The sequence below is a fragment of the Podarcis vaucheri genome (assembly GCF_965113315.1).
Source record: "Podarcis vaucheri genome assembly, chromosome: 1".
NCBI lineage: Eukaryota > Metazoa > Chordata > Lepidosauria > Squamata > Lacertidae > Podarcis > Podarcis vaucheri.
Genome location: NC_138759.1, coordinates 10,143,720 through 10,171,628, shown reverse-complemented (window position 1 = coordinate 10,171,628; position 27,909 = coordinate 10,143,720). Strand labels below are relative to the sequence as shown.

At 48.7% G+C, this 27,909-nt stretch overlaps 1 protein-coding gene across 6 annotated transcripts in view; it reads right to left on the bottom strand.

Annotated features, from left to right (window-relative positions):
- The window catches only part of SYT16 (synaptotagmin 16), a 116,743-nt gene that overhangs the window by 14,989 nt on the left and 73,845 nt on the right, over nucleotides 1–27,909 (bottom strand). For 5 of the 6 annotated variants that reach the window (XM_082217966.1, XM_082217968.1, XM_082217967.1 and 2 more), the window contains one exon: nucleotides 11,513–11,769. In XM_082217966.1, the coding sequence (XP_082074092.1) occupies nucleotides 11,513–11,769 (257 nt within the window). Of the gene's footprint in view, nucleotides 1–11,512; nucleotides 11,770–17,368; nucleotides 17,582–27,909 lie in introns of all 6 variants that reach the window. The other variant, XM_082217965.1, reaches the window with a different exon arrangement.

Sequence of the window (27,909 nt, the reverse complement as noted above, 5' to 3'; positions counted from 1 at the left end):
TGTGCTCTGTGGTTCTCTATAAGCCTCGCTGCAATTTACACTTTGCAATGGCAACAGCACTTTGCCTTGCTTTGTTGTGAACGAATATTCGGAGGCAAGCCGCATGGCAATAGGAATTGCTGTAGCTCCATGATTCTGGAATTTTGTCAGACTGCAGGCCAAGAAGCCAAGAGAAATCAGGATCTTAGACCAGGGATATAGTCTCTTCTTTCGGCGTTAGGTGTTGGAACAGAGGCCAGTGGGAGGTCAGGGAAACGCAAAGGAGCCAAATCATTACTATTATCAGTGCTATTTTTATAGAAAAAAAGGTGCTGGAACACTCAAAGAATGTCTCCCTTGTTGTCTTATAATGGTAATGGCACCCACCTGAGAGGTGCCAGAAATGGGGAGGCGCTGCAGAAAAGGCCCATTATCATGTTGCCACTTTCTGGACCTCTCATATATGAGGCACGCAGAAAAGGGCTGGTCTCATGGAGAGGTGGTCCTTGAGATATTGTAGTCCTGAGCCATTGAAGGCTTTATGGGTCATAGGATTTTAGTCCTTCTGGATGACTGCAACAGTACTCCCTCCCCTTGTGATTCCCAATTACTGATTTGTTGTTTAGTCGTTTAGTTGTGTCCGACACTTCATGACCCCATGGACCAGAGCACGCCAGGCACTCCTGTCTACCACTGCCTCCCGCAGTTTGGTCAAACTCATGCTGGTAGCTTCGAGAACACGGTCCAACCATCTCGTCCTCTGTTGTCCCCTTCTCCTTGTGCCCTCCCTCTTTTCCAACATCAGGGTCTTTTCCAGGGAGTCTTCTCTTCTCATGAGGTAGCCAAAGTATTGGAGTCCCAGCTTCAGGATCTGTCCTTCCAGTGAGCACTCAGGGCTGATTTACTTCAGAATGGATAGGTTGGATCTTCTTGCAGTCCATGGGACTCTCAAGAGTCTCCTCCAGGACCAGAATTCAAAAGCATAAATCAGCCTTCTTTATGGTCCAGCTCTCATTTCCATACATCACTACTGGGAAAACCATAGCTTTAACTATACAGGCCTTTCTTGGCAAGGTGATGTCTCTGCTTTTTAAGATGCTGTCTAGGTTTGCCATCGCCTTTCTCCTAAGGAGCAGGCGTCTTTTAATTTCGTGACTGCTGTCACCATCTGCAGTGATCATGGAGCCCAAGAAAGTAAAATCCCTCACTGCCTCCATTTCTTCCCCTTCTATTTGCCAGGAGGTGATGGGACCAGAAGCCATGATCTTAGTTTTTTTGATGTTGAGCTTCAGACCATATTTTGCACTCTCCTCTTTCACCCTCATTAAAAGGTTCTTTAATTCCTCCTCACTTTCTGCCATCAAGGTTGTGTCATCTGCATATCTGAGCTCGTTGATATTTCTTCCGGCAATCTTAATTCCATTTTGGGATTCATCCAGTCCAGCCTTTCGCATGATGAATTCTGGATATAAGTTAAATAAGCAGGGAGACAATATACAGCCTTGTCGTACTCCTTTCCCAATTTTGAACCAATCGGTTGTTCCATATCCAGTTCTAAGCTTCTTGTCCCACGTAGAGATTTCTCAGGAGACAGATGAGGTGATCAGGCACTCCCATTTCTTTAAGTACTTGACATGAAGGAGCCAATTACTGATATTCAGAGGCAAACAGTAGCCATCGATAGTCACACAGTGGTCTGAGAAGCAGGGAGGAACAGATGGAGGAAGAAAGAGCTTGGGAGGAATTGTGGTGGCTGGTGATGGGAGCTGAAGAATGGAAGGAACAAGGAGAATGGGACTGAGGGAAAAACCCCTGCTTAGGGGCTGGAGGGAAGAAAGTGCAGGAATCTGGAGAAAGCACTGAGGCATAATGTGAGAGAATCATGAGTTCCCAGCTTAAAACAGGCTAATCCCCAAAAGCCATCACTTTGTTGTTTAGTCGTTTAGTTATGTCTGACTCTTCGTGACCCCATGGGCCAGAGCACGCCAGGCACTTCTGTCTTCCACTGCCTCCCACAGTTTGGTCAAACTCATGCTGGTAGCTTCGAGAACACTGTCCATCCATCTTGTCCTCTGTCGTCCCCTTCTCCTTGTGCCCTCCATCTTTCCCAACATCAGGGTCTTTTCCAGGGAGTCTTCTCTTCTCATGAGGTGGCCAAAGTATTGGAGCCTCAGCTTCACGATTTGTTCTTCCAGTGAGCACTCAGGGCTGATTTCCTTCAGAATGGATAGGTTTGAACTTCTTGCAGACCATGGGACTCTCAAGAGTCTCCTCCAGCACCATAATTCAAAAGCATCAATTCTTCGGCGATCAGCCTTCTTTACGGTCCAGCTCTCACTTCCATACATCACTACTGGGAAAACCATAGCTTTAACTATACAGGCCTTTCTGGGCAAGGTGATGTCTCTGCTTTTTAAGATGCTGTCTAGGTTTGCCATCGCCTTTCTCCTAAGGAGCAGGCGTCTTTTAATTTTGTGGCTGCTGTCACCATCTGCAGTGATCATGGAGCGCAAGAAAGTAAAATCTCTCACTGCCTCCATTTCTTCCCCTTCTATTTGCCAGGAGGTGATGGGACCAGTGGCCATGATCCCCTTCATGGATCACTGCCTTGCCGTGGCGAAAGGGCTTGAATAACTCAGAGAAGCTATGAACTATGCTGAGCAGGGCACCTAAGATGGACAGGTCATAGTGGAGAGTTTTGACCAAACGTGATCCACCTGGAGGAGGAACCGGCAAGCCACTCCAGTATCCCTGGCAAGAAAACTCCATGGACAAAGACAACAGGCATATAAAAGCCATCACTACTGCTGCAAAAAAAAAGTAGCATGCATATTGGTGAGCTTTGTCTGGCACCTTGAACCCATGGCCTTCTGCAGGTGCTTCAACCTGCGATAATTTCTCCTTCAACACATTTGTACAATACAGAAGTGTATTGTGCCATGAAAATTACAGTGTGGGAGGCTGGCCTAATTCCTAGCCAACTGTGCTGCAAACATCTTTCTTACGCCTTCAGGCTAACAAAGCCAAAGCATAAATACTGTTTTAGATTTTTTGGGGGCGGGGGAAACGATAACTCCCTAAACCCTAGAAATTAATAAATGGTAGGATTTTGATTATTTGTGGCATGAAGGGAGAAATAAAAAACTGCAGAGGAATTCCTCAGCTAGCCTGTGCAAAATGACCCGGTCAAGCTAAGGCCATCAAGAAAAAATAGAGGGCCATTGGCAATGCAAGAGAAATGTCCTCCCTCATTGTCCTGGGGTGACAGGAAAAGAGAGGGGGTTTTTTAGCAAGGTGTGCTGGGAAGAAGAAGGGGAGGAGAGACTGGGATCCATCTTGGGCAGGTTGGCTGAAGGCTGGCTGGGAAAGATGCCATGGACCCCAGGACTGCACTGCTGTGGGGTACAAGCCCATCTTGGAATGACAATGCTGTAAGATCTGGACTCCCTCCATGCAGACTGAAGGTGTCAACAGGTGAATGAACCATATTTCTTAAAGCGAAGACAGTCTCTGCCATGTCTTAATTCTCCAAAGGAACACAGACCCTGGATGAGTGCCTGGGTCCACATGGAATCTTGTAGAGAGTGGGGGCACCAACTTTTGTAACAACACCTCTGAGTTGCACATGAGCATCTTTTCGCTAAATGTGAAATCGAGCCATAGTTTTTTGTATTTTCCAGTGGGTCTTGCAGGCAAACCCTTCTGCCTTCTTGCAGAACATTTATTTTGATGAAACAAAACCAGGGTGGGAGGGAAGAGAGAGAGAGAGAGAGACAGATAGACAGTCAGGTGTTCAGCTTCCTGGGTGCATGTGTTTCCTCTTCAAAGGTGCTCTTTAATCTCAGACTAGAAAGAGTTGCTATAGAGACCCCTCCTTTCTATTTAAACATGAGCACGCGCTGAAAAGAACAGGACATTCAAGGACTAGAGCAAGCCTACCCAAGCTTAACGGCTTTTGTTTCCACTGATGCTTTTTAACCTTGATTTGTTTAAAATCATCTTGATGTTTTCCTGCTGCTGATCGCTGTTTTAAATGTTTGCACGTTGCCTTGATTGCCAGCTGGCCGTCGGGTGTTTGGGAAGGGATGCACTAAGGGTTTTACAAGCCCTGTGCGCAGAGCTCTCACACCTTCCAAGTGTCCCTATTTTCCAGGAACAGCCCTGGAATTACAAAAGCCGTTATGGCTTCTGAGTTGATCCCAGAATGTCCCGATTTCCCCTGCCAGTGCCACCACCAAGAGTTTGGGGAGGTGGGTGAGCTGGCACCTGTCCCGAGCAGCTGTGGCAGTGAGGGAGCATCCCATGGCCTCTCCCTGGTCCTGAATGGGGTAACTGTGCCCCTGAAGGACCAGGTGCGCAGCCTGGGAGTCATTCTGGACTCACAGCTGTCCATGGAGGCACAGGTCAATTCTGTATCCAGGGCAGCTGTCTACCAACTTCACCTGGTACGCAGGCTGAGACCCTATCTGCCTGCGGACTGTCTTGCCAGAGTGGTGCATGCTCTGGTTATCTCTCGCTTGGACTACTGCAATGCGCTCTACGTGGGGCTACCTTTGAAGGTGACCCGGAGAACTGCAACTAATCCAGAATGCAGCAGCTAGACTGGTGACTGGGAGCGGCCTCCGAGACCATATAACAGCAGTCCTGAAAGACCTACATTGGCTTCCAGTACATTTCCGAGCGAAGACAGGAGTGCCTGGTGTGCTCTGGTCCATGGGATCACGAAGAGTCGGACACGACTAAACGACCAAACAACAACAACACGTTTCTGAGCACAATTCAAAGTGTTGGTGCTGACCTTTAAAGCCCTAAATGGCCTCAGCCCAGTATACCTGAAGGAGCATCTCCACCCCCATCATTCAGCCCAGACACTTGAGGTCCAGCGCTGAGGGTTCTGCTGCAGCCGATCGGAACCCACGGAATCTGCGTTGGACGTCCAGGTTCCAAAAGAATGTTTGCAAACCGGAACACACAGTTCCAGGTTTGCGGCATTCAGGAGCAGAAACGTTTGACTCGCAAGGTGCTCAATTTCCAATGTATGACTGTATGCAGGGATTTATGTTATGCAAAATGAACCATGGAAAGAGAAGAAGGGAAGTCATTGATATTTTAAGGTTGTTGAAATGAATATTCTGAAATGCAAAGCAGAAAATTTAATAAAAATTACAGTGGTACCTCGGGTTAAGTACTTAATTCGTTCCAGAGGCCGTTCTTAACCTGAAACTGTTCTTAACCTGAAGCACCACTTTAGCTAATGGGGCTTCCTGCTGCTGCCGTGCCGCTGCAGCACAGTGTGGTGTAGTGGTTAAGAGCGGTAGTCTCGTAATCTGGGGAATCGGGTTCGCTTCCCTTCTCCTCTACATGCAGCTGCTGGGTGACCTTGGGCCAGTCACACTTCTCTGAAGTCTTTCAGCCCCACTCACCTCACAGAGTGTTTGTCGTGGGGGAGGAAGGGAAAGGAGAATGTTAGCCGCTTTGAGACTCCTGAAGGGGAGTGAAAGGCGGGATATCAAATCCAAACTTCTTCTTCTTTCTGTTCTCATCCTGAAGCAAAGTTCTTAGCCCGAGGTACTTTTTCTGGGTTAGCAGAGTCTGTAACCTGAAGCGAATGTAACCTGAAGCGTATGTAACCCGAGGTACCACTGTATACAAAAAGAAGAAGAAAAAACGTCCCTATTTTCATCTGAGGAATGTTAAAGGGTATATGCTCTTCGAGCATAAAACACAGGGGGTGGCCAAACCCCTTTTTCTGCAGTACCCCAAGGGCCCAAGAGCAAGTATTTTGCCAGGCACTTGGGGAGGACTGACAAAGGACTTTGGTAGGGCACTTGTCCTGCCCACCAGTCTGTGTTGACCTGCAGGGGTGGGGTGGGGGATGGGGAGAGAGACCTTTGGTCTCATCCAGCAGGACTCTTGTTGTTGTTGTTGTTTAGTCATTTAGTCGTGTCCGACTCTTCGTGACCCCATAGACTAGAGCACACCAGGCACTTCTTCCACTGCCTCCTGCAGTTTAGTCAAACTCATGCTGGTAGCTTCGAGAACACTATCCAACCATCTCGTCCTCTGTCGTCCCCTTCTCCTTGTGCCCTCCATCTTTCCCAACATCAGGGTCTTTTCCAGGGAGTCTTCTCTTCTCATGAGGTGGCCAAAGTATTGGAGCCTCAGCTTCAGGATCTGTCCTTCCAGCGAGCACTCAGGGCTGATTTCCTTCAGAATGGAGAGGTTTGATCTTCTTGCAGTCCATGGGACCCTCAAGAGTCTCCTCCAACACCAGAATTCAAAAGCATCTATTCTTCAGCGATCAGCCCTCTTTATGGTCCAGCTCTCACTTCCATACATCACTACTGGGAAAATCATAGCTTTAACTATACGGACCTTTGTTGGCAAGGACTCTTCTTACTCCCTCTAAATCCCCATGATTCCACATCACATGGGGTATGTGTGAATATTTTGCCACGTTTGAAAGCGACGTAACTCATTGGCTTAAGGAATTTGGGTTTTGGCTGTGAGCAGCTCCTTCCTTCTGGCCAGAGCTACCTGCGATGTAAGGAACAGACAACCTGTGCCTAACGTACCTGCCACTTCTGGTTGGAGCACCATAATGCTTGGCATTCTTCCCATCCTGTTTCATAATTCTGCTCCTTAGAAATGCTTGCTGAACACATTCATTTTCCAAGGCTGTGCAGCCTGAACAACTCTCTTCCGAGCTCAAACAATGTTCTTCGTTTGAGCCCGGCGGAAAGATGTCATCAGCATTAGATTTAGCTGAATATGTCCTTCACTGCAATCCACTCCCAATACAACAACTGAATTTATATACGTGTGGTGGAAGAAAAAAATAAGCAAATAAGAGGAATAGCAATATCCATCGAACAAAGCAAGCAATTACGGGAATGGCCCTGAAATGGTTTTTGTGGTTCCACCATCAAAAGTGAAGGGTTCTTTTAGAATAAAAAATTTAAAAATCCAAATAAGTGGGTGTTTGAATGGAGTTTTAAGACCGGGAATATTTTTAGAATATAAGAATAGCAGAGGCAGCCTTTTATCTCAGCCCCACAATGCAGCCAGACAAGCTACTCAGAGGAGGCTGAATGAAATCCAGGCACATACAACTTCGCTGCTTCTTGTTTAGCCCAACAAACGATTATGTGCTGGTGATGGAACAAGTGACAAGCTTCAGGGCTCCTCCCGTGGCTCGTCTTCTTGGTTTGTTAAAATTGCAGATTCCGGCGACATCCAAACCATGGAACTGGTTTAAGCGCTACTTACAAATCAAGGCTGCAACCCACAGCTGAATCCTAGTTTACAAGCCAGGACTATACACAGCGCTTAAACCTACGGCAAACCTTTCTTTTTTAAAAAAAGACTGGGTGGTGAAGTAGTGTGGTGTAGTGGTTAGAACGTTGAATTGGGACCTGGGAGGTAAAAGGTAAAGGTAAATGGATCCCTGACTGTTAAGTTCAGTCATGGACGACTCTGGGGTTGCAGCGCTCATCTCGCTTTACTGGAAGAGGGAGCTGGCGTTTGTCTGCAGACAGCTTCTGGGTCATGTGGCCAGCATGACTAAGCTGCTTCTGGCGAACGAGAGCAGCACAAGGAAATGCCGTTTACCTTCCCGCCGGAGTGGTACCTATTTATCTACTTGCACTTTGACATGCTTTTAAACTGCTAGGTTGGCAGGAGCAGGGACCGAGCAACGGGAGCTCACCCTGTCGTGGGAGTGTTCAAATCCCCGCTCAGTCATGAAGCTCACTGGGTGATCTTAGGCCAGCCACGGCCTCTCAGCCTGTCCCACTTTACAGGGATGTTGTGGCGATTAGATGAGGAGGGGAAGGACCGTGTGTGCTACCAAGCTCCTTGGAGGAAAAGGTGGGATATATAGCAACAAATAAACAGACAAGTACAGTGGTACAGTGGTGCCCCGCAAGACGAATGCCTCGCAAGATGGAAAACCCGGTAGACGAAAGGGTTTTCCGTTTTGGAGGTGCTTCGCAAAACGAATTTCCTATGGGCTTGCTTCGCAAGACGACAATGCCTTGCGAGTTCCTGCGGGGTTCCCCCCCCCGTTTTTCTAAGCCGCTAAGCCGCTTATCAGCTGATCCGATCAGCAGAAAAGCCGCTAAAAGCCGCTAAAAGCCGCTAAAAGCTGCTAATAGCGCTAATAGCACTAATCCGCTAATCCGTCAATGGGCTTGCTTCGCAAGACGAAAAAACCGCTAGATGAAGAGAATCACAGAACGGATTCTTTTTGTCTTGCGAGGCACCACTGTACCTCTAAATTCGAACGGGATCCATTCCAGAGCCCCGTTCGTATCTAGAAGTAAACGTAACTAGCAACGGCGCATCTGTGTACTCGTGCGTCGCTTTCCGCCGCTTCTGCGCATGCGCGTAACGTCATTTTGAGCATCTGCGCAAGTGTCGAAACCCGAAAGTAACGTGCTCCATTACTTCCGGGGTGCCGAGGAGTGCAACTCGAACGCGCTCAACTCGAAGCGTCTTCAACCAGAGGTATGACTGTATTGTAAGATTTGAGCACAATTAAGCTGGTTAAACACACACACACACATCCACCTTGCATCTTATAATTCATAACGAATTGCGGGAAGAGAAGCCTGCAGCCTAGGCAGCAAGATTTAATCTCTGCTCATTGGCTGATGAGCCCAGCCGAGAGATGGGAGCAGATCCGTGAGAGGGTGAGGATTTAAAATGGAAGGGGAAGACTCGCAAAGGTCTTTGCATGTCTCCTCCTTACCTTCTAATTTCCTAATCTCAAGCAAAGGCAGAGGCCTGGAGAAATCCCCTCCTCTTTCAAATGAATGGGAAGGGAGAAAAAGAGGCATATTCTGCATGCAAAGCCAAAAGCACCCTTTGAAACAGGCTCCTTTAAAGGAAGGTGTGGAGTGCTTTGCAAGTCTCCCCCTGTTCCTCTTTTTAATTTCTGACACTGGTTTTTCAGGGGAAGCACAGGAAGACTTGAAAAGCCACAGATAAATGCCGACATGTGGGAGGCCCCATGTCCCCTTGCAAAAAAAAGAGAGAGAGGAGGAAACGTGGATCTTTATTTTTCTGTTTTGAAATTGTAACACGAGGCCTTGCACTCATTTTTCAAAACTGTTTGTAGGCTTCATCCCCTCAGAAAGCGCAACCAGGCCGGCAATGTTCATCAACTGTGGTAGGCACTAAAAAAAGTTAAGGAGGGTATATATTTTCCTGCACAAAGACCTCTGGGTGGATCTGACACACACAAAATGGCAGGTGCTCCTTTGCCTGCAAATTTCATCCACTTAAGTAATAAAGGACGAAGTTGCAGCTGTTTTAGATTCCCTGTTATTGTCAATGAGGGGAAAACAGAACTTGAGATTTAACAAGGTATATTCAGACCCGAATAACAGATTGAACTGGAATGAAACAGAGTGGATCTGAAACATATCAGACTGCTTCCGGGTACTACAGGTACAAGAAAAAATCTATCAACTTAGAAGGAAGAGGAGGAGGAGGAAGAGCTGAGGACAGGACATAAAGATATCTGATCAGCCATCTTGCTACCAGGGTGGCATTCAGAGGGGGCCGAAGTTCCAGCCACTAGTGGGTGCTGGACTATCAAGTGCCTTAACTATGGCTAAGTAGCCATCAATGACTCAAACCTACAGAGCCACTAGTGAAATGCAGATATTCCCGGCTTGTAGGGAACAAACCAAATTCTAAGTAGCCTCTGCCAAGTGCCGCCGTTATAACTGTGGTTTGTTAACTTTGGTTAATGATAACTATGGGCTTAGCATTATGTACAGAAGACCATACTTTTGCTCGGTAATCTGAATCTGCCGGAAAGATTTTATGTTGATTTTTTATTTTTTAAAAAACTGCAAACTGACGTATTTCAATAATAGCTGTCAAGCATGTGGAGGGGAGGGGAGAAGTATCTGCAGCTGCAGAATTTTATAAAGCCTTGAAAGCCCTCGTTTCCCAATCCCCTTCAGCAATTGCTATTGCTGTAGCAATTGCTACAACATCTTTATCTGGAAAAGGATTCTGGCAGGCAAACGTGTTCTGTAAGAGCAGGCAAACTCGGCCTGTTTTGGGACTACAACTCCCATCATCCCTAGCTAACAGGACCAGTGGTCAGGGATGGTGGGAACTGTAGTCTCAAAACATCTGGAGGGCCGAGTTTGCCTATGCCAGTGTAAGAGTGACTGCATGAATCGAAGTGATGGACGCCACATTCTCGGGGGCAGAGCAGGCAGGGTTTGCAGCTGCCTTATATATAAGGTCAGACGATGGGCCCATCGACCTACACTGACTGGCAGGGCCTTTCCGAGGTTTCAGACAGGAAGGGCTCACCCGAGAGGGTTTTCTTTCTGTGCCACCACTTTCCCTGGGGAAACCCACTGTTTACGGCTGAACCAGAGCAAATGTCAATTGGGTGTTCTGCAGATCGACTCTTGTTCCAATACAGCGGTAAACCTCGGGTCTTTCTGGGGAAAGCAGTGGGGCAAAAGAAAGTCGTCTAGAACCCCTGCCAAGAAGTCATGGACCAAACGGAAGAAATTGCAGGGCAAATGGAAGTGTGAGTGAGCATAAAGTGTCTCCTGGTCCTGCCATCTTTCCTGGGGGTGCCAGGAATTGAACCCAAGGCCTTGGGCATTCAAAGCAGATACCGTTGAGCTATGGCTTTGCCACCACACACATTGGTGGTGCTAGATAAATAATAATAGTAGTCGAAAAGCATTCCATATTAATAACAACAACAACAACCACCACCACCACCTCCTCCTTTAGGAGTTATCTGAAGGCAGCCCTGTATAGAGAATTTTATTAATGTTCAAAGTTTTACTATGTTTTTATATATGTTGGAAGCCGCCCAGAGTGGCTGGGGCAACCCAGTCTGATGGGTGGGGTATTAATAATAATAATAATTATTATTATTTATTTGTACCTCCTCCATCTGACTACGTTGCCCCAGCCACTCTGGGCAGTTTCCAACAAATAGAAAAGCAGAATGAAACATTAGTGTACAGTCATCCCTCGGGTTACAGATGCTTCAGGTTGTGTTTTTTTGAGTTTCGGACCCGCCGAAACCCGGAAGTACCAGAACGGGTTACTTCCGGGTTTCGGCAGTTGAACATGTGCTTTGCGCATGTGCAGAAATGCCGAATCACAACCTGCACATGCGCAGATGCGCCGCTACGGGTTGCAAACGCTGTGGGTTGTGAACATGCATCCTGCACAGATCACGTTTGCAACCCGAATGTCCACTGTACAGGACTGCCTTCAGATATCTTCTATATGGGCTTTCCATAACCGCAACATATTATCCATTCATACCAAATGGATTTAACACCCACAACCTTCCAGGCTGTGAGCGCACAAGACGTTCCTACAAAGGAGAGGTATCCCAATATTACAGCGCTCTTTCATTAATTAACTCATTTCATGACATTAAATGTGGTAAACAGAAATGCAGCCGCCCTAGAGAAAACTTGTGAGAAGGAATGAAACAACCTCCGTGCTGCAAGAACAACTGCTTTCTTCTTACCTCCGGGCTCCAGGCCGACGAGCTGTCCGTGGCGTCGTTCCCTTCGAATCCTTGGTTGCTAAAAGCCGTCTCCATTTCCAAGCTCCCTTCCGTCTCTTGCCGGCTGAGGCTGGGCGTCGCGCTGACCTCCACCCCGGGGTCTTTGGGCTGCCCAGAGCCCCTGCTCTCCGACGCCGTTCTGGAGTCGAGGGATAGATGGTCATCTTCGTGATAAGAGAGGTTGTCTTGGTAACTCAGTTGGCTGAACCCGTCGAGATCTAGCACATTTTAAGAGCAGAGAGAAAAATAATTTCGGCGGGGGGGGGGATTAAGACCAGCCGTTTCTTTATCCCTCAAGTGTGCAGATGCTTTAATCCGCTGCATCACAGGGCCTATGCATGAGGGACTTGGGAATCCTGAGCCCCCAAAGGAAGAACGCCTCTTTCCAATGGAATGGCAACGAAGGAGGCAAACCAGCTTCTCCCTTGGGAACCAACCGAAAGGCCTCTTCGCACAAAACCCAAGGAGTTTTGTTTTGAAGTGCACACCTGAAAATGTAAGGTGAGTGATGAGCAGCTGTTTCAGAGCATGTGCATAACCTCTGCTGCCTTGTGTGACATCTTTGGGAGAAGAAAAGGCTACACAAATCGAGGGTAATGTCCCTAAGATAGTGCGATGGCGCCTTGTACGCCTCATTCTGGCAGGGATGCCAACTATAGGGGGCAAAAGGGGCTTCAGACACCTCAAAATTTCTAGCCAGAGGGTTGAGCCCTCCCTCCAATATTGAGGGAGCCACCCTCGTTCTGGAAGAAGGTAAAGGTAAAGGTAAAGGTACCCCTGCCCGAACGGGCCAGTCTTGACAGACTGTGGGGTTTGTGCGCCCATCTCACATTTATTGGCCGGGGGCCAGCGCTGTCCGGAGACACTTCCGGGTCACGTGGCCAGCGTGACAAAGCTGCATCTGGCGAGCCAGAGCCGCACACGGAACGCCGTTTACCTTCCCGCTGGTAAGCGGTACCTATTTATCTACTTGCCCCCGGGGGTGCTTTCGAACTGCTAGGTTGGCAGGCGCTGGGACCGAGCAGCGGGAGCGCACCCCGCCGCGGGGATTCGAACCGCCGACCTTTCGATCGGCAAGCCCTAGGCGCTGAGGCTTTAGCCCACAGCGCCACCCGCGTCCCTCTGGAAGAAGGTACAGAGTTATAAGAAGGTACAGAGTTATAAAGACTAGGACTAGCCGTCTGAGAAACAGTTTCTATCCTAATGCAATTTGGGTTTTAAACACGGTGTAAGGTAGTCTCTGTGGGAGAACCATATTTTTCGCTCTATAAGATGCACCTGACCATAAGACGCACCTAGTTTTAAAGGAGAACAAGGAAAAGAATATTCTCTCGCTCTCTGCACAGCGCCTCTCCAGCGAAGCGAAGTCAGAATAGCAAGAGGGATTGCTGCGCACCAATCCCTCTCACTCTCCTGGCTTCAGCGAAAGCAACAGAAAGCTTCCGGAGCGCAGCGGGAGGAGCAATCCTGCTGCGCTCTGGAGGTTTTGCGTGGCTATCCCTGAAGCCAGGAGAGCAAGAGGGATCGGTGCGAACCGATCCCTCTCGCTCTCCTGGCTTCAGGGATAGCTGCGCAGCCTGCATTCGCTCCATAAGATGCACAAACATTTCCCCTTACTTTTTAGGAGGGGGGAAGTGCGTCTTATAGAGCTGAAAATACGGTCTATTGTATTTAATTATGGGGTATCAGAGTTTTTAGGGGGTTAACCAGGCTGGGATAGCTGGGATAGCAGGCTTGTGGGTTTTTGAATGTCTGGTGTAGATTTTTTCAATTTCATTGTTCTGTATGGGACAATGACAATAAAGATTATCGTATTGTATTGTATCGTATCCTCCTCCACCCCCAGGCAAGCACTGGCCCACTGGGTAGGGGCGGGAGGTGAAGAGGACAATTTTCACCCTCCGTGCTCCCCACCATGATTGCAAGTTGTTGGGCACAACCCATCGCGCCTACCATAGAATCATAGAATCCTAGAGTTGGAAGAGACCACAAGGGCCATCGAGTCCAACCCCCTGCCAAGCAGGAAACACCATCAGAGCACTCCTGACATATGGTTGTCAAGCCTCTGCTTAAAGACCTCCAAAGTAGGAGACTCCACCACACTCCTTGGCAGCAAATTCCACTGTCGAACAGCTCTTACTGTCAGGAAGTTCTTCCTAATGTTTAGGTGGAATCTTCTTTCTTGTAGTTTGGATCCATTGCTCTGTGTCCGCTTCTCTGGAGCAGCAGAAAACTACCTTCTGGCAACTCATGCAGCCAAGCTGGCGCCCAACGTCTTGCTCTGCTTTCCTTTGGACCACATCAGAGAGGTTGGAGGAGGGTCTTGTTGTCTGGGCAGCCCAGGACCTCCAGACCCTCTGCCCAGGCTTGCACCGCAAGGAAGTCACTTCGGCACTGCTAACACAGCAGTTTGCTTTCCCCCTTGGAGGCGCACTCCATTGTCTCTCAAGACAGAAGGATGCCAACAGGCCAGGAGTGGTTAGAGGGACTGGCTAGAACCTGGCGGCCAGGGTTCAAATCCCCACATTGGGCGGCCTTGAGCCAGCCACTATCTTCCTACCTCACAGGGTTGTCGTGAGGATAAAATGGAGGGGGGAGGAATTTGTACACCACCTTGATCTCCTTGGAGAAAAGGCGGGATATGAATGTACAGTATTTTTCGCTCTATAGGACCTACTTTTTCCCCTCCAAAAATGAAGTGGAAATGTGTGTGCATCCTATGGAGCGAATGCAGGCTCCTTGGCTTCAACGATAGCAACGCGAAGCCTCTGAAGTGCAGAGGGAGAGCTCCCCCTGCACTCCGGAGGCTTGCAGATAGCCACCTGAAGCCTGAAGCCCCCGAAGCACAGTGTGAACTCCCGCTGCGCTCCAGGGGCTTCAGGCAGCTATCCGCAAGCCTTCGGAGCACAGCAGGAGTTCCTGCTGCGCTCCGAAGGCTTGCGGATAGCCACCCGAAGCTTGAGAGCGAGAGGGGTTGGGGCACACCGATCCCTCTTGCTCTCCAGGCTTTGCTTCGCTGGAGAGGCGCTGCACAGTTTTCCCTCTCTGCGCAGCGCCCCTTCAGTGAAGCGGGAGGAGAAATGGAAGGGGCTCTGTTTCTCCTGCCACTGCGCTGAAGGGGCGCTGAGCAGAGAAGGGGAGAATTCCCCCCCCCCTGTTCTCCCCCTCCTATGGTCTGGTGCGTCCTATGGTCCAGTGCGGCCTATAGAGCAAAAAATACAGTAATCAGAACATCCTGTTTCTCTATATCAGGGAAGGAGAGCCTCGCGCCCAGAGGCTGAATGTGGCCCTCTAGACCTCTGCACTTGGCCCTTGGACTTCTCTCCAGGCCACATCCCTCACTGGCCCTGCTATGCACCCTCCTTCCATTTTTTTGCCTGGCTAGATGTGCCCTTGAACTGAGATAATGTCTCTTGCTTGTCTGGATGGATCTGTCTTGGGTGCTTCAACTGAGATTCCTGCATTCCAAGGGGTTGGACTGAATGACCTTCGGGGTCGCTTCCAACGCTACGATTCCATGATTCTATGACAGAGACAGGGGAGTGCAGAAACTCGCATGCTCTACTAAGGTAAGACGTACACTTGCTTCTCTGCCCACTTTTGCCTTTGCTCAGTCGGTAGAGCACAAGGCTCTCAATCGCGGTGCTGCGGGTTCGAGTCCCAATTAGGGCAAGATCCCTGCATTGCCAGGGGGCTGGACTAGATGACATTGGGGTGTCCCTTCCAACTCTGCAATTCTATGATTCTTTGAAGTTGCCCAGGAGCAGCCCTGCAGCTGAAAAAGCTCCCCGCTTCCCTGCTCTGAATTATTTCTCCCGCACCACACATTTACCATCCTTCATTTGCTAGAGAAGAGGGGCAGGGCAGGGGGGTGGAAGAAGCCACCCAGGAATAATGGGAAGCCTTTCCTTGGGCAAAACTCTGCAGGGGTGCTGAGGTACTTAACGTTTCAGCTGCGCTCAAGTCTGCAGCCTATGAAAGCCCTGCTGGAATCAGCACAGCTTTATACCGTATTTTCAGCTCTCTAAGACTCTCTTTTTCCCTCCTAAAAAGTAAGGGGAAATGTGTGTGCGTCTTATAGAGCGAATGCAGGCTGCGCAGCTATCCCAGAAGCCAGAACAGCAAGAGGGATTGCTGCTTTCACTGTGCAGCGATCCCTCTTGCTGTTCTGGCTTCTGAGATTCAGAGTATTTTTTTTCTTGTTTTCCTCCTCCAAAAACTAGGTGCGTCTTGTGGTCTGGTGCGTCTTATAGAGCGGGAAATACAGTAGTTTGGCCCTGTGCATTTTCACATGCCCAGTCGGTTCAATGGGGCTTCCAGCCAAGTTAAAAGTGTGCATTTAGGGTGAAAACCACATGGTCCAGTTCTTATACACAGAACGGGTCCAGATGGCGTTTCCCCACTCCCCAAACCAAAGGCTTATGCTTATGATGGCTCCCAGTTCTGCTAAAATCAAACAGGACTCGGGCTCACGCAGCAGATTGCAACTCCAAAATCAACAAGGACATGATTGATATATATATATTTGGGGCACGTCGGAGCGGTGGGCTGAAAAGGCAGGTTTTATAAATGTAAAAAAAGGAGTAAATAAAAAAGCACCGCAGGCTTTTCAGAATAGAAGACGTGCCTTTCTAGTGAGAAGTTACATTACACACTTCCCACACAAAGTTTGCCTCCCCACCGTGCCTTGTGGATTTGGTCTGCAGCCAGGATGTTGGCTATTATTAAGGAATGCGGTTTGGGGGATTCAGTTGGGATGGCTGAATCCTGCAGATTAGGTGGGTGAAAACTGTGTTCTGTAAAATCTCAGGGTTCCCTTGGCAACCTTGTACAGTAGTACCTTGGTTCCCGAACTCAATCCGTTCTGGAAGTCCGTTTGACTTCCAAAACGTTCGCAAACCAAGGCACAGCTTCTGATTGGCTGATGGGCCCTGGAAACAACGCCGACAGCCGAAACGGACATTCGGCTTCTAAAAAACATTCGCAAACCGGAACACTTACTTCCGGGTTTGTGGCGTTCAGGAGCCAATTTGTTTGGGAGCCAAGCCATTCAGAAACCAAGGTCCCACTATATAGGTATGTGGGGGAGCCAATGATTGCAGGGTTCCCCAGGGAGAAATTCAGTACAGTGGTACCTCAGGTTAAGTACTTAATTCGTTCTGGAGGTCCGTACTCAACCTGAAACTGTTCTTAACCTGAAGCACCACTTTAGCTAATGGGGCCTCCTGCTGCTGCCACGCCGTCAGAGCCCGATTTCTGTTCTCATCCTGAAGCAAAGTTCTTAACCTGAAGCACAATTTCTGGGTTAGCGGAGTCTGTAACCTGAAGCGTATGTAACCTGAAGTGTATGTAACCTGAGGTACCACCGTAATGGCGAACAAGTTTTCCTGAAAAGATTTTCCCTTGCAAGGAAGGGGAGCGTTGAGGTTCCTCCTCAGGCACAAAGACAGACCTAGGAAATGTCCTGCAGGAAAGTGTGTTCTGTAGAATGCTTCCCAGAATCCTCTGCCATTCGCAAGGTTCTCTGGGAAGTTGACCCAGAGAATCTTGGGAGATGCATTTTTCTCGGGTTACCAACTGTTTCGTTACACCTTTGACGTTTTCATCATGAGAGGGTGCGCCTATCCACTGAGATTCAAAATGCAGAATCCTTTCAAGTCATGGGGAAACAGTGTGCGCGCACCAGCACATCAATGCATTTTTTACTGCTTTTGCCATTTCCTCCATAGCCACAGAAAACTTGTTGGACTTCTCAGAACAAACCATCTCCTGTGTTTGACTGCTTTGTTTTTCTTTTTGGACAGAGCTGGATAATACCTTCGCATTCAGAGGCCTCGGAGCTGTACTCTTCGTGGTTCGACAGCAAGCGGTTGAATTTGGGCCTGCGCTCGGAACCGGCTTGCGTCCCTTTCTCGGAAACTCCCGAACGGAAGCTCTGCGAGCGCGATACGGAGATCTCAAACTGTTTGATCACCTCGTCGTCGCTGTCCGAGGAGGTGGTCAGGTCTTCATCTTCCCCAAAGCTATTCACTGGGAGAAAAGAGCACACACACAAACACATACAAAGAGGAATTTTGACAGATCGTGGAGAAGGATGCAGAGAAAATGACAGTTTCCAGATAAGAGAGTGGCTTTCAGAAAATGAGAAACAAGTCACTTAGAGCATCAGTCACTGGGTGTCTAAAAAAAATGTAGTATAGACACTGACAATTGGGAAACACTGGCCTGCGAGCGCTCCAGTTGGAGAACAGCCTTTACCAAAGGTGTCATGGGCTTTGAAGACACTCGAACTCAGAACGCAAGGGAGAAACTTGCTAAGAGGAAGGCACGCTTGGCAAAACCACACTGTGATCAACTCCCACCCAGAAACCAATGTCCCCACTGTGGAAGGACATGTGGATCCAGAATTGGCCTCCACAGTCACTTACGGACTCACTATTAAAACCGTGTTTATGAAAGACAATCTTACTCAGCTACCAGTGATCGCCGAAGAAGAAGAAGATAAGTTGAGACCTGCTGGGTGAGTCCAGCATCCCGTTCTCACAGGGGCCAACTAGATGCCTGTGGGAAACCAGCAAGCAGAATTCAAGCATAACAGCCCTCTCTTTCAGGGACTGGTATTCAGTAGCCTTGCTGCCTTGAACTGCAGAGGCAGCCATCATGGCTAGCAGCCATCAATAGCCTCTCCTCCAAGTGACTTCCCTTGACTTTCTATGTCCCTTCCTCTTGGCGGAATCAACAAGAAATATTTCACTCCTGCTTCCCCATTATACCCCAATCAATTTTTCCTTTCCTTTCCAATGAACAGGATGGGTGTCAGTGGAGAGAAGTTGTAATGGGGGTTAGCATTCACTTGCTTCCATTTAAAATAATCGTCAAAGCGGCGATTATATACCGGGTAAAGGTAAAGGGACCCCTGACCACTAGGTCCAGTCATGGCCGACTCTGGGGTTGTGGTGCTCATCTCGCTTTATTGGCCGAGGGAGCCAGCGTACAGCTTCTGGGTCATGTGGCCAGCATGACTAAGCCACTTCTGGTGAACCAGAGCAGCGCATGGAATGTCATTTACCTTCCCGCTGGAGCGGTACCTATTTATCTACTTGCACTTTGACGTGCTTTTGAACTGCTAGGTTGGCAGGAGCAGGGACCGAGCAACGGGAGCGCAACCCATCACGGGGATTCGAACCACCGACCTTCTGATCGGCAAGTCCTAGGCTCTGTGGTTTAACCCACAGTGCCACCCGCATCCCATACACCGGGTATAGGGTGGTATATAAATTCAATGAAGCAGAAGCAGAAGCAGAAGAAGAGTGGTACCTCGGTTTTCCAACATCTTGGAAGTCAAACGTTTTGGTTTTTTAATGCTTTTCAGAAGCTGAACGTGCCACGCAGCTTCCGTATTGAGTTTTCCAGAAGTAAATGCTTGGTTTTCGAACGTTTCAGAAGTTGAACGGTCTTTGGGAATGGATTACGTTCGAAAACCGAGGTAGCACTGTATTTTCAGGCTTATTGATGCACATAAAAATATGACACATTTCTGCCAGCGAGCATCAAATCCAGAGAGCCTCTACTGCTGAGCAAGCTCCAAAACTCTTTTATTCTGTCAAGCACCAAGGAACATGCAGAGGATCTAGGAAGGTGTCTTCTATTAAGTCAGACCATTGGGTGAATCTACTTCAGTACTGTCTGCACTGACTGGCAGCAGCTCTCTGGGGTTTCAGCCACGGAGTCTCTCCCAGCCCTGCCTCAAGATGCCTTTAGGCCACAGCTTGGGTCCCCAACTCCCAATAGCTAGCAGGACCAGTGGTCAGGGATGATGGGAGCTGGAGTCCAGCAACAGCTGAGAACACTAGTTTGAGAAACACCGTGGGATTGAAACCTGGGGCTTTCTGAATGCAAAGCAGATGCTCTTCCACCAAGGAGGAAAACAAAGCAAAAGAGTTTACAGCAATGCCCTCATCTGGGCAAAAAGATCAGATTTGCAGTTGAAATGATACAGCCATGCAGACCAGCAAATCAAGCCTTGTTTCAGTCTTGCTCCTCCCACCCCCAACGTTTTATGCTAGCTATCTGCAGCTATTTGCTGCACAGTTCAGGCAATTTTCCAATTCGTCACCTTAATATTCTGTTCATTAAAGTGCAAAAAAATGCTCTAAGGACTCTTGAGAGTCCAATGGACTGCAAGAAGATCAAACCTCTCCATTCTTAAGGAAATCAGCCCTGAGTGCTCACTGGAAGGACAGATCCTGAAGCTGAGGCTCCAGTAATTTGGCCACCTGATGAGAAGAGAAGACTCCCTGGAAAAGACCCTGATGTTGGGAAAGATGGAGGGCACAAGGAGAAGGGGATGACAGAGGACGAGATGGTTGGATAGTGTTCTCGAAGCTACCAACGTGAGTTTGACCAAACTGTGGGAGGCCGTGGAAGACAGGAGTGCCTGGCGTGCTCTGGTCCAGGGGGTCACAAAGAGTCGGACACGACTAAACGACTAAACAACAACAACAAGGATCAGAAGCAGGAGGTTCCTTGATAGGATTTGGGAAGATCCACTAACCAGCACTGAATAACATCTGGCATTTATTAAAAACATACAAACTCCATCCCACTCCAAGCCAAGCTCTAAACTGGAAAGGCATAGATACACTAGAGCTAAACACAGCGAGAGTGTATCCAATTACATTGATGGGGATTGTAATCCAAATATTTGAAGCACCCCAGGTTGGGTAAGGCTGACTTAGACCACGCTGCTCGATTCTGCCTGCTCCTGCCTGACCTTGCTGTCCCCTGGGTGACTTCGGGTGTCCTTTATAGCAGACCTCCCCATCTGGCATAATCCAAATGTTTCGGATACCATCTCCCATTAACCCCAGTGTCAGGGACTGGCTGGCTGATGAGGAGTGCTGCCAGCCAGGGAACCCCCTAGGGAAGCCTTAGAGGAGGAAGACTCAGAGCCCAGGAAGTGGTGGTGGGACACTGAGGGCAGGTCAGAGGGAGAAGGGGAGGAATGGTTGGATGCTGAAGAGGCAACAGGCTTTAGCGAGCAAGAGGAGCCAGGTGCAGAAAGCAGTTCGGACTCAGCAGATGAAGCAAAGGAGGAGGAGGAAGACAGACGCTGCAGAAACATGGCAGGAGCTTGCTGCTGCTACTGTACTTAGCTCCTCTCCGCCCTTGTCTCCAAGGACACGGAATGCTATGTGCCTAGAAGAACAAAGAGCACCGATTCGCCTCACCCAACATAGTTTGAGGCTGCTTGGAAGGAGTCTTAGAGGGAAGTAGAAGGCGAAGACATTCAGCCCTGGCAACTGTTTCATAGGGGCCAGTCCTGCTTCTAGGCACTGCTGCCTTCCAAACTTTTTCCTAGAATAAAGAGGACTCTGAACCAGCCCTGACACCCAGCTAGCATGACCAACGATCAGGGATTGTGGGAATTGTAGACCGTGGACCTAAGGGTGGCACCAGGTTGGCAGAGGCTGGTATACCAATGTTTTTGTGCTGGATGGTGTAAGTAAGAGAAACAGACCCTCAAGTGCAGAAACGACTCTGTTCCCCGTCGCAGGCGTTGGTCGTGCCGAAAAACTGCTGCAACCAGCCTCGGCTGGTGCCAGAACTGTGTTCCTTTATTCCCAAGGGTAAGCAACACAAAATAGTAACACACCCGACAGCTGGTGTGTTCATATGCTCATGCTCTCCCTTTCTAGCACGCACACACACACACACACACACACACACACACACCAGCTGTCCCTCGCACCCACCGCTCCACAAGTTCCCAAAGGAAAGCATCCTCCTGTTCTGTTTTCCCCTGGCGCAGATGGCTGGGAAATTTGAGATGCGGCACAGCGCCTCTTTTTTTAATTCCAATTAGCAGGGGTGATGGCATCGGAACATCTGTTCTTTTATAACCAAGGATCTGCGCTGGGCTCAATCTCCGGCAAGGTTGTTTTTCCCAAGGCCAGAGCTCACCCTGGAAGTACCTTGGAGGCGCCGTTTAAGGACGACACGGGGAGGACAGAGTTTTCCAAGCTCAGGCGCAAGTTAGGGAGAGCCAACGACAACGTAAAACAAAGGGCACCGTGCTGATCCCATCGGCAGGGAAATACACATGGATTTGGGAGAGTCCGGGCTGCAAGCAGCATCAACGGCATACCCTCCAGCATTCCACGGGGTCGTAGAATTGTAGAGTTGGAAGGGACCCAAGGGTCATCTAGTCCAACCCCCTGCAATGCAGGAATCTCAGCTAAAGCATCCAAGACTGGTGGCCATCCAACCTCTGCTTAAACACCTCCAAGGAAGGAGATGCACATCTTTCGGAGCCGTACTTCCACGCAAGTCAGCTTGTGCGGCACCAGAAGTCAGGATGGATGTCCTGGGAAAACTGGGGTGGTTGTGGGGAGGGTATGCAATGGGGGTCTCTTTCAGTCTCACTTTCCTACACATCCAGTTAATGTATTTACAGTGGTGCCTCGCAAGACGAAAAGAATCCGTTCTGTGATTCTCTTCGTCTAGTGGTTTTTTCGTCTTGCGAAGCAAGCCCATTGGCGGATTAGCGGATTAGCGCTATTAGCGCTATTAGCGGCTTATCTGCTGATCGGATCAGCTGATAAGTGGCTTATCGGCTTAGAAAAAGGGGGGAGGGGAAAAAACCAGCAGGAACTCACAAGACATTGTCGTCTTGCGAAGCAAGCCCATAGGAAATTCGTTTTGCGAAGCACCTCCAAAACGGAAAACTCTTTCGTCTAGCGAGTTTTCCGTCTTGCGAGGCATTTGTCTTGCGGGGCACCACTGTATTTATTTTTTAATGACGGCTTGAGGCTATCCATAGCAGGGAGGCAATAGCGTTTTGGCACTTCACATTTCTCAGAGGTAAACACATTTTACAGAAGGTGGTCGTCAAGACCACATAACACCAGTCCTACATTGGCTCCCAGTGGGTCTCTCAGCACAATTCAAAGTGTTGGTGCTGACCTTTAAAGCCCTAAACAGCCTCGGCCCAGTATACCTGAAGGAGCGTCTCCACGCCCATCGTTCAGCCCTGATACAGAAGTCCAGCTCTGAGGGCCTTCTGGCGGTTTTCTCACTGCAAGAAGTGAGGTTACAGGGAAACAGGGAAAGGGCCTTCTCAGTGGTGGCACCTGCCCTGTGGAACGCCCTCCCACCAGATATCAAGGAAATAAACAACTGTCTGACTTTTAGAAGGTTTTTAATATTCTGTTGGGAGCCACCCAGAGTGGCTGGGGAAACCCAACCAGATGGGCGGGGTATAAATAATAAATTACTATTATTATTAGTGGTAGAAGTAGTAGTAACAGCACTTCGTCACACAGATAAACTACAGAATTCGCTCTGCAAGAGGCAGCGATGGCTCCCAACTTGAATGGTCTTAAAAGAGGATTAGGCAAGTTATTGGGGGATTAAGCTACCAGTGGCAACCAGCCACGATCGCTACGCTCTCCCTCCATTGTCAACGGCAAGCTCTAGAAACCAGTTTCTGGGAAATACAAGCAGGAAAAGCACTGTTGAAAGAAAGTGCATCGCCTAAGTGCATCACCTAGTTGCCAGTTGAGTTGGGAATTCAAGTTTGGGCTCCACTGAGCCATGCTGGCTATCAAAGGAAAATCCCTCCATTTCCCGGGCCTTGTTTTGTCGCGATGTGAATGTTTTAAAGACAACGAAGTTCAGGGAAAGGGTGTCAGATGCTAACCCAGGAACAGCCCACGAAATCTTGAGGAATTCCAACTCCCATCAGCCCCAGCCATCATGACCAATGGTATTGGGGCGATGGAAATTGGGGTTGAAGAACATCTGGCTGGTGCCACACTGGTCACCCTGAATTAATCTAAAGCCGTGTTTCCCAAACTTGTGTCTCCAGGTGTTTTCGGACTACAATTCCCATCACCCCTGCTAGGGATGATGGGAGTTGTAGTACAAAAGCAGCTTTTCCCCAATTTTGGAAAAAAAAACACTGATCTAGCAGAACACAAAATACCTGATTCAGCAAGGTTCTTTTCTGAAAGTCTCTTTCTACACACAGACAGACACATGTTCTTCCATAAAGGTAAAGGTAAAGGGACCCCTGACCATTAGGTCCAGTCGTGACTGACTCTGGGGTTGCAGCGCTCATCTCGCTTTATTGGCCGAGGGAGCCGGCATCCAGCTTCCGGGTCATGTGGCCAGCATGACTAAGCCGCTTCTGGCGCACCAGAGCAGCGCATGGAAACGCCGTTCACCTTCCCGACAGAGTGGTACCTATTTATCTACTTGCACTTTGACGTGCTTTTGAACTGCTAGGTTGGCAGGAGCAGGGACCAAACAAGGGGTGCTCACCCCGTCGCGGGGATTCGAACCGCCGACCTTCTGATCGGCAAGTCCTAGGCTCTGTGGCTTAACCCACAGCGCCACCCGCAACCCTACATTCTTCCATAGCTATGAAGAAAAACAGCACTTGCAAACCCTCCTGAGAAGCAGAGGGAGATGAAATACTTTTGTGCTGGATCCCTCTCCCTTCCTCCCACACCGCAGATACATCACGGTAGCCTGGAAACCTACAGAGCTTTTGACCGCTTGCACATTGCTCGGGTTCCAGAACGAAGATTCACAAGCAAGTGGCTTCAGGGGCGGAAGGAACAGGTCTTAGCCGTGACATAGCCTTGCAGAGCCAGTTTGCAATGCAAGGCGATTAAGGCTCCTCTACAAGGCTTTGCAACTTCTGAAAAACGAAGGGTTCAGCCACCCCTTTGTTTGTCCCATACCTAGAATGCGTGGGTGCGAGGGGTTCTGCCTTTGCCTTGCCACTTTTCTCCAGAAAACCTGCTCTTTGGCGCTACACAGGGACAAGGATCAATCCAGTGAAAACCAGAAACTCCAACATTTCTCCGATGAAAATAGAGATGTCCTAGTCAATAATAATAATAATAATAATAATAATAATAATAATAATAATAATACAGTTGCACCTTGGTTGACGAATGCATTGCGGCTCGAAAGTTTTGGCTCCCGAACGCCGCAAACCTGGAAGTGATTCTTCTGGTTTTTGAACGTTCTTTTGGAAACCAAACATCCAGCGGGGCTTCCGATTGGCTGCAGGAGCTTCCTCCAGCCAATCGGAAGCCACGCCTTGGTTTCTGAACATTTTAGAAGTCAAACGGACTTCCAGAATGGATTCCGTTCGACTTCTGAGGTAGCACTGTAGTAATAGCTTTATTATTTATACTCTGCCAGTCTGACTGGGTTGCCCCAGCAGCATCCAACACACACTAAACAGGACTGCCTTCAGATGTCTTCTAAAGGTTGCGTAGTTACTTATCTCCTTAGCTCGTGGGTCGCATAACTCCATACCCTCCAAAATTTCTCCAGTGAAAATAGGGATGTCCTGGGGGAAAGCGGGACGTTCCGAGATCAAATCAGAAACTTTCCCTGGAAAATAGGGACACTGGCAAGTCCTGCGACTGTTGTAAAGTCCGGGCCTACATTACACGGCTGTTGTAAAGATTACCTCCTAACATATACAGTGGTGCCTCGCAAGACGAAAAGAATCCATTTCGCGAGTCTCTTCGTCTTGCTGTTTTTTCGTCTTGCGAAGCAAGCCCATTAGCGGCTTAGCGGATTAGCGCTATTAGCGGCTTAGCGGGCTTAGCGGATCAGCTGATTAGCGCCTTAGCGGATCAGCTGATAAGCGGCTTAGCGGCTTAGCGGATCAGCTGATAAGCGGATTAGCAACTTAGGATCAGCTGATAAGCGGCTTAGCGGCTTAGCGGATCAGCTGTTAAGCGGCTTAGCAACTTAGGATCAGCTGATAAGCGGCTTAGCGGATCAGCTGATAAGCGGCTTAGCGGATCAGCTGTTAAGCGGCTTAGCAACTTAGGATCAGCTGATAAGCGGCTTAGCGGCTTGGGAAAGGGGGGGAGGAAAAAAACCCCGCAGGAACTCGCAAGACATTTTCGTCTTGTGAAGCAAGCCCATAGGAAATTCGTTTTGCGAAGCACCTCCAAAACGGAAAACCCTTTCGCCTAGCAGGTTTTCCGTCTTGCGAGGCATTCGTCTTCCGGGGCACCACTGTATGTGTTGCACACTCTATGCTGAACACGAAGAAAGGAATCCATCTGCCATTCATTTCCAGGTTCTTTGGAAATACTTGGCAAGCTTCTCTGGAGAAGTTGTGCTGCAGCCACCTTACTGGCGGCTGCATTCACTGAGCAAAGCCCATCTGCCTGGCACCCATCCTGCTGCTCTGCAATATGCTCATCTCGTGTTTTGCTTTATTCTGTATAAACTACCCAGGTGAGACAGTCAAGTGGTCCAACCTAGCCTTCTGCTTGGTGAAAGTTGGTTCTTCTGCCAATTCTCAGCTATTGTCACATTTGTGATCTCACTATCCCCAAAAAGGCTACTCAGACGCTGGATTAATTAAGGTTATGACTCAAATCAGAGACAAGTGTCAGAATGAGACATTTCATTGCGTACAATATTCGCGCTGCAGATTTCTGTTTGGTAAACAATGTATCTCATGGAAATCGGCACATGTTGGCAGCCAAACAGAGAGCGGAATGGGACAGAGTTTTACAAATATAGACTGTCCAGAACCTCAGGTGTATGTGAGACATTGGCTCATGCCTTATAAATGTGTGCTGACAAACTCAGACCCAAAAAGAAGCATTAACTGCCAAAGAAAACTACTGGATTACAATTCGAGAGGCATCTCTTGTGGACTGAATAAGAACTAAGGCGTTTTGTTGTTTTTATCAGCACACTTTGTGTCTCCATTGGCTTACCAATGGCTGGGTGTCTGTGTTATCGACACCTGTAGCAGACCAACACAGCTACCTCTCTGGAAACTGTAACGTGCGAGGCTGCCTAATACGGAGGCAGCTCACTGCTCCATCTAGCTTACCACCCACCCTGCCATGCTAGAGATGGACAGGCCATGCATCCACAGCAAGGATCAGAGGAGGAATGGCTGCTGGGAGGAGCACAGAGAGATGAAACGCTGCGGTGCATCTGCAGCAGTATAACTGGGCATCCCTTTTAGAAACCATGTTCAGCAGCAAATATATTTCAGTTGTTTGGTGCATTTATGGTCAGGGTAGGCAGCAGGGTTCAGCCCAGATAATGTGGACTACAACTTCCATTCCTGACCATGGCCAATGATAAGGGATAATAAGAACACAGAAAAAGAGCTTGCAGGATCAGCCCAGTGGCCCAACTTCTCCCTATCTCCTGCCTTCATGGGGTGAGGCAACCAGAATTGTACAGTGGTACTTCGGGTTACAGATGCTTCAGGTTACAGACGCTTCAGGTTACAAACTCTACTAACCCAGAAATAGTACCTAGGGTTAAGAACTTTGCTTCAGGATGAGGCAGAGGTGCAGCGGCAGCGGGAGGCCCCATTAGCTAAAGTGGTACCTCAGGTTAAGCACAGTTTCAGCTTAAGAACGGACCTCCAGAACAAATTGAGTTCTTAACCCACGGTGCCACCGTACACGGTATTCCAAGCATGGTGGCATCTTTTAACCGAGATGCAGTAAAAAAACCAACGTTTTTCAGCAGAACCGAAATAAAGTCATTGGCTAGCCCCGATTTCAGTCTTGACAGTTGCAAAGGAAGACTTCACTTTCTGCCGTTTTAACTCTGCCAGCCCCTCTCTCTCTCTCTCTCTCTCTCTCTCTCTCTCTCTCTCTCTCTCTCATATGTATCGAGGCCCTTTATGTTCCAAACAACAAGAACACAGTGTCAGGCTGAGAGGCCGGAAGCCTTCCGTTTTCATAAACACGAGAGTTAAAAGTACAGAACGCTGGGGGTGGAAGCGTCGATGCTAATCTAAACCATTCAAGGTGAACTGCGTCTCGTTCGCCTCTCCTGTATTCCAACGATTATCTCTTCGCTTGCAAATGCCAAATGTTGTCAGCTGTCAACAGAACACTTCTCTTTGTTCGCAGTCTGCAAGTAAACATTTACCTCGCAGCATGCAGGAAGAAAGATCTGCCAGAAAGGACATACTCTCTGGGCAGAACGGCACAACCCAGAGGTGCCTTGATAACTCTCTTCCTCACAACACGCAGCTCATCCTTCTCCACCCTGCTGCCCTCAAAATGGTTTGGAAAAAGATCACAAGGAGGGCCGTGATAGAACTTATCCAACACCTATCAAGTCATAGAATCATAGCGCTGGAAGGGGCCAATCTCAACTAGATCATCCATGACAGGTGGCCATGCAACCTCTGCTTAAAACCCTCCAAGGAAGGAGATCCCACCACCTTCTAAGGGAGAACGTTCCACTGTCAAACAGCTCTTACTGTCAGAAAGTTATTCCTGATGTTTAGTCGGAATCTCCTTTCATTATCTTCTTTATCAGGCTGAACATCC